This window comes from Leucoraja erinacea, chromosome 30 (genome assembly GCF_028641065.1).
Source record: "Leucoraja erinacea ecotype New England chromosome 30, Leri_hhj_1, whole genome shotgun sequence".
Classification (NCBI taxonomy): Eukaryota; Metazoa; Chordata; class Chondrichthyes; order Rajiformes; family Rajidae; genus Leucoraja; species Leucoraja erinaceus.
The window spans coordinates 8,190,247-8,209,348 of NC_073406.1; the positions used below are offsets into that span (position 1 = coordinate 8,190,247).

A 19,102-nucleotide genomic window follows, 5' to 3' on the forward strand; every position below is an offset into this window, starting at 1 on the left:
TTGACCCGAAACGTCACCCATTCTTTCTCTCACGGAGATGCTGCCTGTCCCACTGAGTTACTCCAGTTTTTTGTGTCCTCGGGTATTAGCCAGCATCTGCAGTTCCTACCTACACATATAGACTTGCTGAAAAAACGAATGGCTCTCCTCCTGAAACTCCAAAGCTTTCTCAGTATCGATGGAATACTGTTCGCCTGAGAGTGACTGTCGCTGTACAGAAATGAATTTCATTGTACCTCAGTACACATGACAAATAAAGTACCACACCTTCCCGAATGACTGCAGCTCCAACAACTCATAAGAGGTTCAACACCACTCTTGCCAAGGCAACACAGTCCCCTGTCCTAAACATCCATGCTCTACACCACCTCTTCACGGTGATTGCTATTGCTTGTACCGTCTACTCTGACAGTACCGTCTCATCTCACACCACCATCACCAAGAAGGCTAAAGGATAGAAAATATATGGAAATACCAGCACCTGTAGGCTCCCCTCCATCGTGACTTTGAAATATACCGCCTGTTCTTCATTATCTCTGAGTCAAAATCCTGACACTGCCTTCCCAACGTCACTGTGGGACTACCTTTACCAAAGACTCTGCAACAGTTTAACCTGTTCACTGCCAAGTTTCCTTTTCACTATTGTCCATGGCCCGCCTATACTCAGGGGTGACACTGAACTGGTTAAGAAACATTCTCCAGGTAATTCATGGATGGGCGGTAATTGCTGGCTTGACAAGTGATTTTTTTTAGATGCGTAGAAGTTAACAAATAAAGAAATAGAGAGACATGGGCACAGAGAAAGAGAGTTGGTGGATGAGAAGCTGACGGGAAAGAAGCAAGGTATTCAGATGGCAGGGTTTTACATTTCCTGCTCCGGGGGGAGATGTTGGGGAAATGATCCACGGATGAATCCTTCACCCTCCAGCACGTTGCAAACTGCTTCACCAGAAGTTTGTATGTGTCCTTCCACAGCACAAAGCACGCAGATAGTATTGATCTAGAGTTGGAGGTGGATCCGCTGAATGTCGATCATTTCTCCTGCACGCCTCTGGTAAGTGAAGTTCCAACTCTGTTCAGCGAATGTTTACAAAAGCATTCTGCAAACTGTAATGATGGTCCACTCTGCAGCAGGGCTTCGTGTTTGAAGAGGTTTTGAATTTTGGCTTCGAGCATTGGCTTCCAATCCAGCAAGCATTGGTGTTTAAAATTCTCAATTCTTTACAAATCTTGCCCTTTCTTCTCATTCCACCAGCCATCCATCCACAGAGATCGACCCATCCTCCAATTCAGACCTCGTAAAATTGCTCTCCCATAAAGGTCTGGAATTGCACCCCTAAACCTCTCTACCTCTGCCTCCATTTTTGAGATGCCCATTAGCACCTTCCCCTTGCAGTTTTTGGTCGTCTGTCCTGATCTCTCCCTGTGTGACAGTCACTATTTCTCTTGACAACAGTCTGGTTAAGCACCGTGGGACTTTTTAAAACTATTTTAAAGGCACTATATAAAAGTATTGTTGTTGTTCCCTTTACATGGTGCAGAGTTTCCTCCCTACAAGGGCTCCTGGATCTGTGGAGCCTACTGGCCACATACATACCAAATAAGTTTGTAAGTAATAAGAGCAGATTTTGACCATTCGGCTCATCAAGTCCAACACCGCCATTCAATCATGGCTGATCTATCTCTCCCTCCTAACCCCATTCTCCTGCCTTCTCCCCATAACCCCTGACGCCCAAAATGCCAAACTGCTGGGAAACATTGGAAATGCAGCATTGAGCTTGGGGAAGTCGGGGCAGAGATACATTTGTCCCATTGTAAGCTGAACTTTCAGCAGCTGGTAACAACGATAAATGCTACACTGTGAAATACCTTCATGTGGAGTCAGGGCTCTGTAAGAAAAGGATGAGCCTGTGCTTTTTTTTAGCTTTGCCACCTCAGACAGGGATGTTTCAGCCTGTCCACACTGGAGGAAACAGTGTTACAAATTAAAACCATCTTTATTTTGCATTGTTCAGTCTGCAAGAATGAATGTCAAATAACGTGTTTCTTTAACTAGATGTGGGCCTGCGCTTTGGGGCACACTGAAGCAGCAGTCGTACTATACAAGTGGGATAATCGAGCCCTCTCCATCCCGGACTCACTGGGCCGTTTGCCTCTGACAATCGCCCGCTCCAGGGGGCACGTGAAGCTGGCAGAGTACCTGGAAGAACTTCAGAGGGAGGACGAATCACAGATCGCTGGCCTCCCTCAAACCCCCGGGATGGTTTGCTCCCCCGCTGAAAAATCAGCGAGTGACGGCTGGATGGGACAGTGGAACAATGGCAGCAACAGCAGCCAGGAGTCTCAGAAGAGTGTCAGCACATCGTCCACTACAGGTGCATTGACTCACTCCTTCACTCCTTCAGTCACTATTTTGTGTGTGTGTGTGTGTGTGTTGTGGTCTCTGTCCCAGCCAATTTTGTGGCCATCAAACTCTGGATATGTTCAATCTGGGCAATGGTACAACTCTATTTTAAGCTCCCTGTGTGAGCAACAGATGATCCTTGGTGCGATGAGATGCAAAGCAAATCTCATTCAACAGTGTTTCATCAAAAATTACAATGCCAGGTTTAGCTACAGAGCAAAGCTTATTCTTCTCACCACAATGACCATACATTATGGTCACTTGTATCCAACTTGGTGCAGTGAAATTTGGAAGGGCACACACACAGATCCATCTTTTCTGGACCATCAAACACTTCCAATGCAGTCAGCACAGCTGACATACAGTGAAGTCCCATCTATATTATCCACTGATCTCTTTTATAATTTAGATATGGAATAAAGGTTTCTTTTTTTAATTAATTTTATTTATTTCTTTTTTTTTATTTTATTAGAAGCAATTGTACAAGAATAAAACATTCGGCTTCTATTAATTATACAATTAATTTACAGCTTCATTGTTAACCTTATAACCTAAATTGGGGGGGGGAAAGGAAAAAAGGAAACAAATGGAAAGCAAGAATAGAAGAGAGGAAAAAATGAAGGGATAAAATAGAAAAGAACAAGAGAAAGACCCTCCAAGCTACCAAAGCAGTGCAGCAGAAGGAAAGAGGTATAAGAATAGATGGAGATATACCTTGACGTTATATGTTCCTCAACGCCATTCTGAATGCTCCTCCTTCAGTTTGACCAAACCTGGGCAGGGATCTCTCACGAGTCGATAGTGATGTTACATTTTTTTTGAAAAGGAGGCTTTGACAGCCAGCATCTTTGAATTGGTTCCTCTGTCTACCTGGAAATCTCTTCCCGGGCCAGTGGTCGGTTTGCTTACTTTGGGAGTCTGTTGTTGAGTATGCAAATGACCTGGTCTGCTGATCAAAGCTAACTAAATATAGTTACAGCCTTAAAAATACAAAATAAAACTACAGATACCAGAAATCTAAAATGAAAACTGAAAATGCAGGAAACATTCAGCAGGTCAGGCAGCATCCGTGGAGAGAGAGAGAGAGAGAGGTAAGAGAGCTTTCGGCACAAGGGTGCCTGATCTGCTGAGTGGTTCCAGCATTTTCTGGTCTAATCATATTTAGAACCCCATTGCTGAGTGCATTGGCCTGGGAAAGGTTGCTGATATTGGTAAGCTTATCCTGCCAGGGATTTGCAGGATTTTTGTGTCTCAGTCTCTTGAGAGTGATTTCTTCCTGTACTGATGTTGTCAAGTTAGAAATGGTCCAGCGAGGATTTACGAGGATGTCGCCAGGACCCGAGGGTCTGAGCTCCAGGGAGAGGTTGAGCAGGCTTAATTGGGCTAGCAATAACTGCTTGATATGCCAGTTAAACTTTTGAAAAAGTTTTTAGAAAGTATATGAGCAGCCATTTTGAAAGGCATGACAGGAACTCCATTGGCGAGGAGCATGGTGGAACTGCCGGAGAGGCCCAATGTCCTATTCCTTAATTTCCATGAGTTCTGTATGCTATATGATTTGTGGTGGGGTTTTTCCTCTTTTCACTATCCACTGGGCAGGCGATATATCCCACATGCTCCACAGAGGCAGACGCATCTTCTAAATTGATTAAGTGCAGTGATTTATTGGTATTGGTTAATTATTATCACATACATACCGATATGTGAAAACCATTGTTTGCGTGCGATTCAGTCAAATGAGTACATTCAAGCCACACGCAAGTACAACTCGAGTGCAACATGACCAGTGTGGAGTTACAGCCACACAGAAAGTAGCAAAGAAGAAAAAGTGCAAGGTCAGCAATGAGGCAGGTTGGGAGATGGGGGGGGGGGCTACACCCATAGCTTCTGGGGAGGTCCATTCAGTAGTTTGATAACAGCAGGAAAGAAGCTTCCTGATTCTGGTGGTACGCACTTTCAAGTGACCCACAGATAAATTTCAAAAAGGAAATTGGTAAATCCCCAGAGGATCAACTCGTGGGGATAAAAGCTGGACGCCGGGACTTATTGCTGCCGTGACCCGACTGTCATAATGGTCTCCCCCTATGTTGCATGATTCTGTGACTCTGTGTGAAACTCATTTGAGATGTATCCGGGAGATGTGATCTGGAGGTGTTCAAACACAAAACTTGCTTTCCCCCTATTAGATCTCAGACGGCCAAGGTCGGAATCTCTCCAGTACCGTGGGAATGACAACCAGCGAGACCTTCCAGCTTCCAAGAAGCACAAGCTGAACACAGAGCACTTCCACGCCAGGCCAGACAAATCATCACCCCCTCCACTCAATCTCGAGCAGAAGGTCGCCACCAAGCTGAACTCCAGCCCGAAACAATCAAGCCCCGAGGCAGTCGATTCCGAAATGGAGAGGAAGAGTCCCAGGGAAACGTCCCACCATACCTCAGAATTCTCTTTGCCACTAGCCGCCGGATGCCGGAATGTCGGCAACCAGACGAGTCCAAAATGGAGCCAGAAGGAGATATACGTCAGTGTAGCAGCACAGACTTCAACAGGGCAGCCCGCGGTGATTAGGAAGGTGTCAAGTCTCAGTGCCAGTTCCATTCCAGCTCACAGGATACAACAGAAGCAAGACATCAGTGTTCTAATGTTATCGGAGAGAGAGATGATGGATGCAGAACTGTTATCATACAAGGAGAACGAGGAGTGTCTCCAACATATGGATGATTTGCAGGTGGGAGCAGCGGATGTAATACCTTTCTTGTGTCGTGATCGTAAGAGCCATCGATGATGGAAACAGAGAATGTTTATCCAATTCATTCTTCATTTTCCTTGCCTTGTCTTGTCTCGGGGAGGTTCAGATTCTTGTTGTTGATTGCACTAGCGCAGTCACAAGGGGCTGATTCTCATGAACAAACTGACACAGAGTTTTGACAGATTACGGTGAAGGGACCGATGTTTTGGTTCCTATTCTCTGCCCTGTCTGTACTTGTTGGAGGGCAAATGCTGGTGGCAGTTGCCGAGCCCAGGAAAGGTGGGGGGTTGGTGGGAACTGCACTATTGCCAACAGTCCCTGTGCAGCAAATGGCAGGGTCAGATGTGGCATATCGCCTGTAATGCTAGGGTGAAATCCCCTTCTTTCTAACCCCACTCGTGAAGAATAGCTATTTGATCGAGGGCCAATTTAAAAAATGGTGGGATTGTCCTCAGTTGCAAGTCAGCAGTTTCAGAAGTAAATGGATGAGTGGGGTTCCACCTGTTGTTTTGTGCTCGTTTTATCATCCATTCACAATGGTTTTGTTATATTGTAGATATTGACACAAAATGCAGAAAAGCACAAAATATAACAATGAACACTAACAATATTCGGAACAACTTTCTGAAGAAAACAATGAAATGTTGTATAATCCATGCCCCTCCTTCTGCCTTCCTTAAAAGGTTTCCAACTAATAATTTAGAACAGTTGCATTGGACGTACTAAAAAAATATCTTCTTTTTTTTCCTTTTACTACTTTAGGCTAATATGATGTCCTTGGCTGAACAGATCATTGAAGCCACACCAGACAGGATCAAGCAGGAAAACTTCATCCCGATGGAATTTTCACTGTCCGATCGAGGGGATGTCCCCAGTGTGAACACCACCTTAAGCTGGTTGGCCAGCTACCTGGCCGATGTGGACCATTTACCCAGCTTATCTCAGCTTCGGTCAGTTCCTCCGCGATCTTTATATCAGTATGGGTGAACCTGGCTGCAAGTCAAACATTTATTCCTCAAAACACGATTAAAAGTTGAGAATGGGTCAACGCAATATATAGAAACATAGAAAATAGGTGCAGGAGTAGAGGCCATTCGGCCCTTCGAGCCTGCAACGCCATTCAATATGATCATGGCTGATCATCCAACTCAGTATCCTGTACCGGCCTTCTCTCCATACCCCCTGATCCCTCTAGCCACAAGGGCCACATCTAACTCCCTCTTAAATATAGCCAGTGAACTGGCCTCAACTACCTTCTGTGGCAGAGAGTTCCAGAGATTCGCCACTGTCTGTGTGAAAAATGTTTTTCTCATCTCGGTCCTAAAGGAATTCCCCTTTATCCTTAAACTTTGACCCCTTGTCCTGGACTTCCCCAACATCGGGAACAATGTTCTTGCATCTAGCCTGTCCAACCCCTTAAGAATGTTGTATGTTTCCATAAGATTCCCCCTCAATCTTCTAAATTCTAGCATGTACAAGCCGAGTCTATCCAGTCTTTCTTCATATGAAAGTCCTGACATCCCAGGAATCAGTCTGGTGAACCTTCTCTGTACTCCCTCTTAGCTGATAATTAGCTGATCACGTTCAATTCACATTGTGTGAGGAAGAGAAAAGTGAAGAAGGGCAGGTGATGAGATGCACAATTTGGAATCTTGATTCGAAGGATTGAAGAGGCTTGAATTTGACCCAATGATTATGTGGAGAGAACATTAGGAAAGTAAACCTCTCTCTCACTCCCACTATCTTATTTCACCAATCTATATGTCTGCCGCAAGCTATCTGCTGCTGTATCTCCAAACGTGGCCCAGCAGATTCCAGCCAGGCCTCCATTTTCCAACGTTAAAAAGCTTTCGCTCATGTTTAGTGCATGCACCTGGCTCCACTCACCTATCACCTCAGTTCCACTCACCTCTCACCTTACTAATGTATTGGATCCTGATCAGGCAATGCAGAAGGTTTGAAGTTCCTGACCTAAAACTCAAAACCCTCCACGGACTTTTCCAACACCAGGGTTTTGTTTCCTGCCCTAATGATTCCATAATGCTCAGTGATCACATTCCCACAAAGCATCTTGGAATGTTTATGTGTGTGTGTGAAGATTTAAGAATGGAAATTGTTGCTAATGTGTGAGTACATGTTGATGGATATGAGAAGCAGTCGTTAGGTGGTGGGGCTCTAGTGTAACTGGTGCTGCAGGTAACTCATGCCTGCTGTCTCTTTATGTTCCAGATCTTTGTACAGTGAGCCCCTGACTCCTCCCTCTAATGCAAGCCAAAGTCCCGCCTCATCACCAATCAGCGACGTTAGTTTTGAGAAGCCCACTCTCCCATCGGCAGCGGATTGGTCCGAGTTCCTGAGCGCTTCGACCAGCGAGAAGATGGAGAATGAGTTTGCCCAGCTGACCCTCTCGGACCACGAGCAGAGAGAGCTGTACGAGGCCGCCAAACTGGTGCAGACCGCTTTCCGGAAGTACAAGGTTAGAGAGGCTGGACCTGTGTACGGCCATCCCTTGGAAATATGTTGTGGCAGCCTTGATAATCTGATCCTCAAAACCTATCCCGGGCACTGTTACATTGTAGGAGCCACAGTAAACCATAGCCACAGAGCAAGAGACCACAAAGCAACGTGCTGAATGAACAGACAATTTTCTTGATGATGTTAGTTGAGGAGTTATCCCAGTCTTCTTCAAAATAGTTTCCATGCATCTACGAGGGCATAGTTGCCCTTGGGTTGCTGGGCCATGGGTGCAAGCTTCCTCTTGTACATTTGAACACACTACATAGTCTGATGCCCCACTACAATAACGAAGGAGCTCTGGACATTTGGGTGAGACAAACTGAGGATCCCATCTGGCTGCTTGGATCACTAAAAAATATTTTATAATATAGGGCGGGGTAAATTTTCAACAGTTTATGCCATTTTGGCAGAGTCCAGGGTTATGGTAAAGTGGAGATCTACAATTGGAATTATCTTGATGTACTTCTCAAACCCACTTGCTATAAAACTGAATTAAATGGAGGAATATGGAGCATGTGCAGGCTGGGGGATTAGTTTAAGTAGGTATCATGTTCGGCACAGAGATCATGGGCTAAAGGACCTGATCCTCTGCTGCGCTGCAGTATTCTGTATGTACACTGCAAAGTGTATGTGACCAGATATTGGCTGAGGTGTGGGGTGGATTGGTTTGCAGTGCCTCCCTACCTTTAACTAGCAGTTGAGACGAGAAGAATAGAGGCTTGGTATGGTCTTTGAGGCCATCGCCCATGGAAAGTGTCATTAGCTTTCCAAGAGGAGGAGGAATTACAGGGTTGGTACTGTTAAATTGTGCCTTCTTTGGCAGTGAGAGGCAGATTAGCATATGTAATGAGTTACCAACGGAAGTGGGAGAGGTGGGGACAATGACAGCGTTTTAAAATGCATTTTTTCAGGTTCATGGACAGGGATAAGGGCCAAATTTAAGTAAATAAAATTAGCTCAGGAAATAACCTAAGTTGGCACAGGTGAATTGGGCTGAAGGGCCTTTATCTGTGCTGTATGATTCTGGGCAACAGAATTTCAGTTCTGATGAAGGGTCTACAATTTGCAAACATTAACTTTTTCTCTCTCCCCAGATGCTGGCCGACTCACTCAGTATTTCCGCCTTTTTCTGTTTTCATGCAAATGTTAACATTGTTTTCCATTTGTTTTAGGGACGTCCTTTTAGGGAACAGCAAGAATTGGCTGCTGCTGTCATTCAGCGCTGCTATAGAAAATACAAACAGGTAAAAATTAAGTATAAGCCTCCCCACTCAGGGACAGAGGATACATAGAGGACAGTAGAGTCAGTTGAACTGGCTGAGCTGAGTTAATTGACAGCAACTGTGCTGGGTCTCAGTCCTGCTTAGCTGTTGTGTGAGTGCTTTTTCCAACTCAAGTCACTGTTACAATTCTGTTTCCTTCCACCTCACAACCCCATCACTCACCCACACTCACTTTCTGGCCTTGAACCTAATACACACACCAGTGGGATGGTGAATTAGCATCAAGAAACCCTGTCGCTAGCCCAGTGATACTAGTTTGTGTCGAGGGCGGAGTGGTTAATGGGGAGAAACTTCGAAGGATGTGGGCGGACGGAAAAGAGGGGTAGATTTTTGTAGAATAAATCAGATTGACACGAGCAAACTGTTACTCTGGGGAAAGTCCGGACATCCTAGGTGACAGTGATCCGATTGCACCAAGGTACGATGAGCCCTGTTTAGGAAAATTGCCTCGGCTTCTGTTCTGTATTCTTTCAATGAAAAGTAAAATTGTCAGGGATTATTTGTCCTGAAATACCAATAAACATGCGAACAGCCAGAACACACAAACAAGACCCGAATGAACAAGGCGGGTTGTAGTTCCCTTCTTTCAAGGGGAGAAAATGGGACAAGGAGTTTTATGGACAAGGAGCCTGCAGAAATGGAGAGTTTGCGTCAGTCTCAGTTTTAGGAAATGAGAAAAGACAAAAGTCGATAAGTGTATGGAGGTTCAGGAACCAGAGCAAAAAAACAAAAGAAAACTCAGCACATTAACATTGAAAAGTAAAAGTTTGCTTGAATTCATAGCTTGAAGAGACATTCATTTTCCGAAATGTTGCAGTTGTACTATGCATTGGTTAGACTGGACTAGCACTGTGCAGTTCTGCAGATGAGACTCATTGAGGTGTTGCCTGGAATCGAGTACAGACTGGGTAGGCTGGGTTTATTTGTACTGGGAAGGATGAGGATCGCAGGAGGATGAGGGGTGACCTTATTGAGGTTTATGAAATTATGATGGGCATAAATATAACAGATAGCTAAAATCTTTTTGCCAGGGCAATGGCAATGGAGTCCTGAACTAGACGCACAAGTTCAGATGAGAGGGGAGAAATTTAAAGGAGATCTCAGTAAGCTTCTCACAAAGGAAGTGGTGAGTATTTGGAAAGAGCTGCCAGAGCAGGTCGTGGTTGCAGATACAAGTACAATGTTTATAAGGCAGTTGGACATAGGAAAGATGTAGAGAGATCGGGCCTAATGCTAGAAGATGGAATTAGTGCAGATAGACGTCGTGGTGGGCTGAAAGGAACGGTTTCTGTGCCGTACCCGATCTGTGATTCTAGGTGTGACATTGACACTGATTCATTACGCACTACATTATCTCAGATCGGCTTCTGACTCGCCAACCCATCTGCCTGTGTAATTACTTGCACCACAAGGGGTGCTTGATCTCACAGTTCAATGGATATGCCACATTGCATTGCTTCAGGTATCAAAACTCACCTGCTCTGCACTGATATGTACGTCACTAATGTCAGCTCATAAGGTCGTAAGTAATACATAGAAACATATAAAATAGCTGCAGGAGTAGGCCATTCGGCCCTTCGAGCCTGCACTGCCATTCAATATGATCATGGCTGATCATCCAACTCAGTATTCTGTACCTGCCTTCTCTCCATACTCCCTGATCCCTTTAGCCACAAGGGCCACATCTAACTCACTCTTAAATACAGCCAATGAACTGGCCTCAACTACCTTCTGTGGCAGAGAATTCCACAGATTCACCACTCTCTGTGAAAAATGTGAAAAATAATAGGAGCAGAATTAGGCCATTTGGCCCATCAAGTCTACTCCGCCATTCAATCATGGCTGATCTAACCTTCCCTCCTGCCTTCTCCCCATAACCTGACATGTGCCAGCTCTGGACGGTATCCAAGCAACGTGTGCTGTTCTCACTGTGGCTGGAGGTGCTCAGAGAACAGGGCCTCCATCTCAAGAGCTCTGGCTTGAAAAAGCCACTGCCCCATGTCTATTAGAGAGTGATGTCAGATGCTTCATTGTGATGGGGCTAGCTGCTCATGATATCAAACATTAATTAGAAAGCATAAAATGCCTCAAACATTCAGTAGATTGGGCAGCATCTGCCGTGTCAGGGAAACAGCCAATATTTCAGATGCATAATCTGAATCTCAAGGATTTTGTTCACCTATAAATACTATTATTCACCCCTCCCCCTGTTCTCTCCCCTTCCGTACCCCCTTCCTCACTGTCCTTTGCACATGTTGTCTAAAAATGTTGATTTAGTTCAATTCTGATGATGATAATAATAATAATAATAATAATAATATATTTTATTGTCATTGCACATAAGTGCAACGAGATTTGGTATGCAGCTTCCATCCGATGTCATAACTTAAATAACGAATAAAATTTAGATGGTATACAAAAAGACGATGTGGCATGTTGCACAACAGATAATAAATGTTTACAATCTTCATTGGCGTCAGTCAAAGTTGCAAATCCTACCCCTTAATTAATGTAGACAAAATTGCTGGAGAAACTCAGCGGGTGCGGCAGCATCTATGGAGCGAACGAAATAGGCAACGTTTCGGGACGAAACCCACTGAGTTTCCCCAGCAATTTTGTCTACCTTCGATTTTCCAGCATCTGGAATTAGTGCAGACAAACATCATGGTGGGCTGAAAGGAACGGTTTCTGTACCTTCTTCAACCCTTAATGAATGTGTTCACTTGTCCATAAATGTGAGACTAAGCAGTGGCTGCTGGACAATAAATTGGTCCAGATGCGGTGAGGATGATTTGAGATGTAAAATACATCCTGAGTGACATAGTCGGGGAAAAATGGAATGGACATTATACCACAGATCTAATCTGTGCTGGACATATCTTTGGAATATTTGGGAGTGCACATGAAGCTTAATATATACGCCCCATGCGAGAGATTGGTGTAGGGAGGAACTCCAGATGCTGGTTCACACCGAAGATAGACGCAACATGCTGGAGTAGCGGGACAGGCCGCATTTCCGGAGAGAAGGAATAGGTCACGTCACGGGTCGAGACCCTTCCTCAGGTTGAAGACACAAAACGTCACCCATTCCTCCTCTCCAGAGATGCTGCCTGTCCTGCTGAGTCACTCCGGCATTTTGTGTGGGATTCGTGCAGGAAGTATTCCATTCACAAACGGCAGTATCCCCCCACTTGGAACAGAAAGCATTCACAGAAATAATGACTAAAAAAGACCACTGAGCTTGGCCCTCTTCCAGTAGCTTCACAAATTAGCCAAGCAGATGGCAAGAGAACGACAGGAGGAACAGCCAGTGGGAATGAAGATGGATTAGCTCGTAATATCTCTCATCTCCTGCTGTCGTTTGTCAATATCTTATGCTAAGCCCCGTCAATTGCAGACCTGTGTAGTCCGTATCCTTGATCTACGAATTACTCTTCTGCGACAAATTTCCTGATCTCACACGTTTTATTTCAGGTTACTTGAGTTAATATTTCACCATCTCCATTCACTATTGTACAATCACATTTCTGTCTGCATTCTCGCTATGTTAAGCACACATGGCATTGTCCACCAGTCCTGAGAATATCTCCGAGCACACTTCTGTTGATCCAGGGAACCCACCACATTATGACTCCTGGTGTAAATGTCCAATCTGTCCAAAAGCCAGATCCAGATGGTGGCAATGGTAAATGCAGTCCTTGGAAATGGAAGTATGGTGTAGAGATTCATCATAAACTCATATTGGATTAGTCAGCTCTCGACCCCACTTCTCCCAAATAATGAAAAACCAGGAGTGAACAGATAGGGGCTCAAGAGTATTGCCAAACAAATGTGCATTTCATGCCTCAGCCAAATGTTTAAATCCATGCCCAGACAGACCAGGAGCTCCCAAACGCAACCTGCGGTCTTTGTCAAATGCCTTCCTCTCCTCTACCATTATTTGTAACCATTCATGGGGTATTTTTGTTGTAGCTATTTCTGATTTCCACTTGAACTGAGTGACTTCTCAGACCACCTCAGAAATTCAACCAATTTCCTTTGATTGCGGAATCACAGATAGAGCTAACCTGCTATGGACAGCAGGTTTCCTTCCCCATAGGACTCAACATCTACCATTATTCTGGGTAAAAATTGTCCTCCGCAGCTGACTGCTTCCCCCCCCTATTCCCATTGAAATCCTCTTGCCTATCCATCTATTTTGTAATGTTCCTCAATGTTAAACGCACTGTTAGAGTATGTCATTGTTGTGCCCAGGGCTGACTGTGAAGCAGAGGCTTTCTTTTCTCTGGTACTAATGTCTATTATATTCACTTTGCAAGCTTACATGGATAGCCTTGAAGGTAATTGAGTTAACAAATGGAATTTCAATGTTGTACATTTTTGCACTACTGTGATATATGGCTGACTAGTTGACCACCAACTATATAGTATTCTGGTACAAGAGTATGTACATTTTTTAATTTATATTTTGAGTCCCTATTGTGTGTAAGTATAGTGTTAATGTGCGGGGATCGCTGGTCGGCACGGACTAGCTGGGCCGAAGGGCCGCGCTGTATCTCTAAACTAAACTAAAAATAAAACCACAGATACTGAAATCTGAAACAAAACCAGAAATGCAGGAAGATCTCAATTAACTGGTGTCTTTTTCCACAAAAGGTTGCTTGACTGCTGGACTAGCTCTTCCAGCATTTCCCTTTTTTGTTTCATGCCTGTGAAAATCTCTTCATTTACACTTAATCAAAATTAACATTTTCCTTCAGCTGCCCTTTAAGGGACACAATGCCAAGTTACTTCCCAAAATCATTTCTCATTTTATTTCTGAAAACCTGCCTTACTGCCAACTGCAAGAGTTTTGACAATTTTTCTGAAGTACAATGCCTGCACTGGGCGACTGAGTGGCAGGAGGCACACTTGCTTTTCCTCGGGTTGGGATGTTGCTATTTAAATTTGTCTCTTTTATAATGGGAGGATTCTGGCATGACCTCACCTGTCCACCAGGTGGCATGGTGAACCTTGCACCATGCTCATTCACCAGTACTCCAGTACTCACCTGGAATCCCTAGAATTTAAAGGATTATCTCTGGGAAAAAAACAAAACTAGGGGAAAAAAATCATGAGAGAGCATTAAAAGATGTGGTTTTATTAAATGTTTTGAATGCTTTTATTTTATGTTATAAAAATATTAATATATTATAAATAATATATTGTAATATATTATAATATATTATAAAATATTGGTGATACAAAGACATATTTGACATGGCAGGGAGGTTGAATATATAGACCTTTAGCAACAAATCCATCCAGGGCTGTCAATCCTAACATTAGCTGCAGTTTAATCAGGCTTTTAGAAACATAGAAAATAGGTGCAGGAGTAGGCCATTCGGCCCTTCGAGCCTGCACCGCCATTCAATATGATCATGGCTGATCATCCAACTCAGTATCCTGTACCTGCCTTCTCTCCATACCCCTTGACCCCTTTAGCCACAAGGGCCAAATCTAACTCCCTTTTAAATATAGCCAATGAACTGGCCTCAACTTCCTTCTGTGGCAGAGAATTCCAGAGATTCATCACTCTCTGTGTCCATGTAATTGATTTCTCGTTCCTTTGGGAATGTGAAACAAGCCAGGTATTTATCCCACTCTATCCCCAACTAGAGAGCGGTCCTGAGCTACCATTTACTTTATTGGAGACCCTCAGACTGTCTTTAATCAGGCTTTACTGGACTTTATCTTGTACTAAATGTTATTCCCATGATCCTATATCTTCCCAATGTGGACGGCTTGATTGTAATCATGTACAGTCTTTCCTCTTGTGGGTAGCACGCAATACAAAGAGCTAATCACTGTACCTCGGTACCCGTGACAGTAAACTAAACTAAACTAAACATTGGAATTTGTCTGTACAGATAAGCAATACATGAATATTTAAAGGGTAATTGTCAATAAGTGCCGGTTTCGAGAGTGATTCTGCTTATCTGGAGCGTTTTAGTTTTTGATTTTTCTCTATTTCAATTTCTTTTTATTCCAAGAGATTCCAGGGGCTTGGGGACTGGATAGAAATGTGAAGTTGAGACTGAATAACAATGTTAACCAGAGGATTGCATGACCCACTACTGCTCCTATTAGTTATGTTCTTGGGTTATTACTAAATTCCTAACTTAGCAAGACATTTTTGGAGGCGCAAGACATTTTTGCAAGCTAGTTACTTGAGATAAAGATCTAGAAATGTTGAGCTTGTATTCTGTTGAGAATGTGCCATTTTAACTGGGGACTCTCCCCTCAACAACCACCGCTTCTTTCCAGGGTGCAAACATTTTTTTTTTTTTTTGTGCTTCTGACAAGGATATTGACCTTTGTGTCCCCTCAGTATGCACTTTACAAAAAGATGACGCTGGCCGCCATCCTGATCCAGAGCAAGTTCCGCAGCTATTACGAGCAGAAGAAGTTCCAGCAGAGTCGACGGGCAGCTGTCCTGATCCAGCAGTATTACCGTAGCTACAAGGAGTGTGGAAAAATGAGGCAGAAGCGAAGGACAGCTGCCATGGTCCACCAAAAAATCAGGTAGGCCCTTGCTCATGCGCAGAACTCTTCTCTTGGGCCCAATGAATAGGCTGAATCAACATAGATTTATGAAAAGAACATCAAGTGACAATCTCGCGGAGTTTTTAAGAATGCAACCAGCAGGTCAGATGTTGGGGATCAACGGATGAGGTATATTTGGATTTGCAAAGGCATTTGATAAGGTGACTCATAAGAAGATGCTACATGAGATAAGAACTTATGGAGGTGGGAATAATATTCACACGTAGAGAGGATGGTGAGCCTCATAATTGGGAGTTGATAGGTGCATCAGTGGTTGATCCCCATTTTTCTATCAGTGGGTGAAGCGTCTGTTTGTAGCAAAGGGATGAACTGTATGGTCACCGGTCAATGAATGAATCCTCTGTGTGTGGAATCCACTGTGTGTGGTGCAATCCGCATCTACCTCAATAGTTGAATACCATGTTTGCATCAGTGAGTGTGCCTCATCAATGGATGATCGACATATTTGCATCAACGGATGAAGCTAATAGCAATCAACATGTAAACTCCTCCCGTTTATTTACAAGTTGAACCCCATAGTTTTTTAAATGAACGCCACGTTTGCGTCGATGGTTCTGCCCTGCTTTTGCATGGAATTGTGAGCCATGTGTTTCTTGGTCAATGGATGAAGCTTATGCTTTCGTCTTTGATCAAATTTCATGTTTGCATCATGAGTGAATCCAGTGTTTTAAGTCAACGAAGCCACAGCATTTGACTCAATGAGATGGTGAGTCATTGGCCGAACATTATGCTTTACCACCTGTCAGCAAGGAAAGTGGCAAGTTTTCTAACGTAAATCGTTTTAACGCAATTACCTTACAGATGGCGCTGGCCTTTCACTCTGAGGATAACTCTAGCTCTTATCTTCCTTGCTCTTGTTTCAGGAGCAGTCTGTTGACCAAGAAACAGGATCAAGCTGCACGGAAAATTATGCGATTTCTCCGCCGTTGTCGTCACAGGTGAGATGTCAAATGTCATTCGCAATCTGACCGCCCATCCAAAACGTTTTACTTTCACTTTAATTCACACTGCGTTCTGCCTTTTATTTCTTCCCAGAATAATCCAAGTAGTATTTGATCAATCCATTGATATCAGAGAATAATAAAGGAGAAGGAATGAAACTTTCTGAAGACGACCACATTGTTAGGATAATTTAGAAATACCTCCCAGTATATCCTGCAGAATATATTTACACAGCTCACCCAGTATTCTCAATGGGAAGATTGCGGTCCCTTCCATAAAACGACGAAGCTGTTAAGTTCTAGGTTCCCACGCTGTGCTAGGTTAGCCGATTTGCGTGGTGATTGCTGCCTTGTAGCAGGCTCTGTGGACTTGGACTGTGGAACAGAAGTCCATCAATGTTGCTGCTCCTGTGTACAATCACAGTAGGTGCTTCAGGAAATTGTGCATGTTTGGCTGGTTGCATGAGGACAGTATCAGCTCAGAATGTGATGCCTTCCACAGGCAGCAAGCCCAACAATATTTAGTCCACATTGTCATAAGAATTGTTCAGAGAGTAGTCTGTACAGGCAAGATCTTCCAGACCAGACAGACCATATTGGTGGAACAAACAATGCAGGAATTAATTCTGACCCGGGAGCTTTTAAATTATCCTGTCCAATGTCAATTGATTTAAACAAAGTCTTCATATCTGTCCATTAATTAACCATCCCACTAAGCTGCTCAAAGATCTTCAACTTCATGATGGCAAACTGTTGCCTTTAACCCACTGTCAGTGATCCCGTCTTTTAGAGGCTCGAGTTCTTCCAACCTGTTCCTTTGGCTGGAGTTAAAGGATTTCACAGTTCTATGTCAAGAAGCTCAGTGGAGTCCTTCCCACTGCTCTGGGCGATAGCTCACCCCATTGCAAACTTGCTGTACAAAAATAGACTTCTGTTTATCCTACATCACAACACTGAATGCACTTCAATGACTGGAAAGCAGTTTGGGAAACCTAGAGGCTGTGAAAGTTGCTGCCGAAAAGTGAATGGTAACTTGGCAAATGAGAAGTCAGTCAGTCAGGAATGGTCTTGAACAGCATTGTTTACGTCACAATACCTGCCAATGGTTGTACCAGTGCTGAACGGCGATCCCCGCACACTAACACTATCCTACACACACTAGGGACAATTTAAACTTATATCTAAACCCCTCTAACCCCCTCCAATTAACTTGCAAACCTGTACGTCTTTGGAGTGCGGGAGGAAACCGAAGATCTTGGAGAAAACCCACGCGGTCACGGGGAGAACGTACAAACTCCGTATAGGCAGCACCCGTAGTCTTGTTCGGCCATGAGCTAATAGAGGAGGTGGGGGGGGGTCACACACAGTTGACAAATCTTGACGAATCTCAGGCAGGGTCTGTGTAATACTGAGGCAGCTGTGTGGCCGGGAAAAATCAACAACACTCCATTTTTCAAATGTGATTGCAGGAATGTAGCAATTTTGAAAGTCATAAAAACTACACAGATGGTAATGAGCTCATAAACTTTCGACACATCACAGCTTTGTCCTGTCCAATTCAAATAAATAAACAGTATGTTTCAGCATCAGAGACAATTCCTCTCTGTGGGTATTAGTTTTCAACGAGTATTGTTAGTGGTGAACGCGATCATTTAATTGTGATATTAATTTGTGTGTTGCCTTCACACTTTTTACAACAATTACTTTTCACTAATAATTGTAGCTACTGCTCCGTGGATTCAGGAAATATGACTGTTCCTTCGACCAGAGATAGTAAACCCACCCCTGTCGCCGACCACCACACTATGACCTTGCAAAGAAACACATTTATAAATATGAGGGTTGGATTTGGATTGAGTATTTTTAAACTAATACATTTTAAACATAATACATCAGTGTCATATCTACTTTTTCTCTTTCTCCTGGCTTCGCCTGTCCCACTTGGGCGTCATTTGCGCGTCACGCAGATGGCGAGCGAAGATTTTGTACATCCCAAAATCCTGGGGCGCCGCGCGCGACCGCACGTCATTGCCTACGTCACCACGCACCGTGTGGGCGTAATGCACAACATGCGGGCATCACGTGCATGGCAGGACACACACGTCGTGACGCGTAAATGATGTTGCGTACATTACACGCAAATGGCGCCCAAGTGGGACAGGCCCTTTAGTTACCAACTCTGGTTGCACGTATTAGAAAATGTAGCTACATAACCTGCCGCAGCTTCCAAACGATCACATGGTGCCCGTCCTGTTTGTACAACCGGTTCCTGCCTCCACCCTCTGTTGTTCATCTAGTGCCTACGCACCTGTCTGTCTTTCAATGCCCCCGGTTAATAACAATGTGCCTATCCTCATGATCCAGCTCCCACCCACCGATCACTCATTGTGCCTATACACATGGTGCACCCTCATTCCACTGCCCCTCTGAATCAGTGCCCATCCACAGCTTCCCATTGCCCCTCCCTGTAGTTGCCGATGCTCATGGTGCCCCCATGTTAGACAAACAGCATTGATTCTTTGTTTAAGAGGGAACTGCAGATGCTGGAGAATCGAAGGTTACACAAAAAAGCTGGAGAAACTCAGCGGGTGCAGCAGCATCT

At 44.1% G+C, this 19,102-nt stretch overlaps 1 protein-coding gene across 7 annotated transcripts in view; it reads left to right on the forward strand.

Annotated features, from left to right (window-relative positions):
* The window catches only part of camta1a (calmodulin binding transcription activator 1a), an 810,948-nt gene that overhangs the window by 761,317 nt on the left and 30,529 nt on the right, over positions 1-19,102 (forward strand). For all 7 annotated transcript variants that reach the window (XM_055659354.1, XM_055659356.1, XM_055659355.1 and 4 more), the window contains 9 exons: positions 976-1,054; positions 2,057-2,375; positions 4,591-5,132; positions 5,916-6,103; positions 7,383-7,629; positions 8,843-8,914; positions 13,273-13,293; positions 15,324-15,517; positions 16,423-16,497. In XM_055659354.1, coding sequence (XP_055515329.1) covers positions 976-1,054; positions 2,057-2,375; positions 4,591-5,132; positions 5,916-6,103; positions 7,383-7,629; positions 8,843-8,914; positions 13,273-13,293; positions 15,324-15,517; positions 16,423-16,497 — 1,737 coding nt within the window. The remainder of the gene's footprint in view (positions 1-975; positions 1,055-2,056; positions 2,376-4,590; positions 5,133-5,915; positions 6,104-7,382; positions 7,630-8,842; positions 8,915-13,272; positions 13,294-15,323; positions 15,518-16,422; positions 16,498-19,102) is intronic.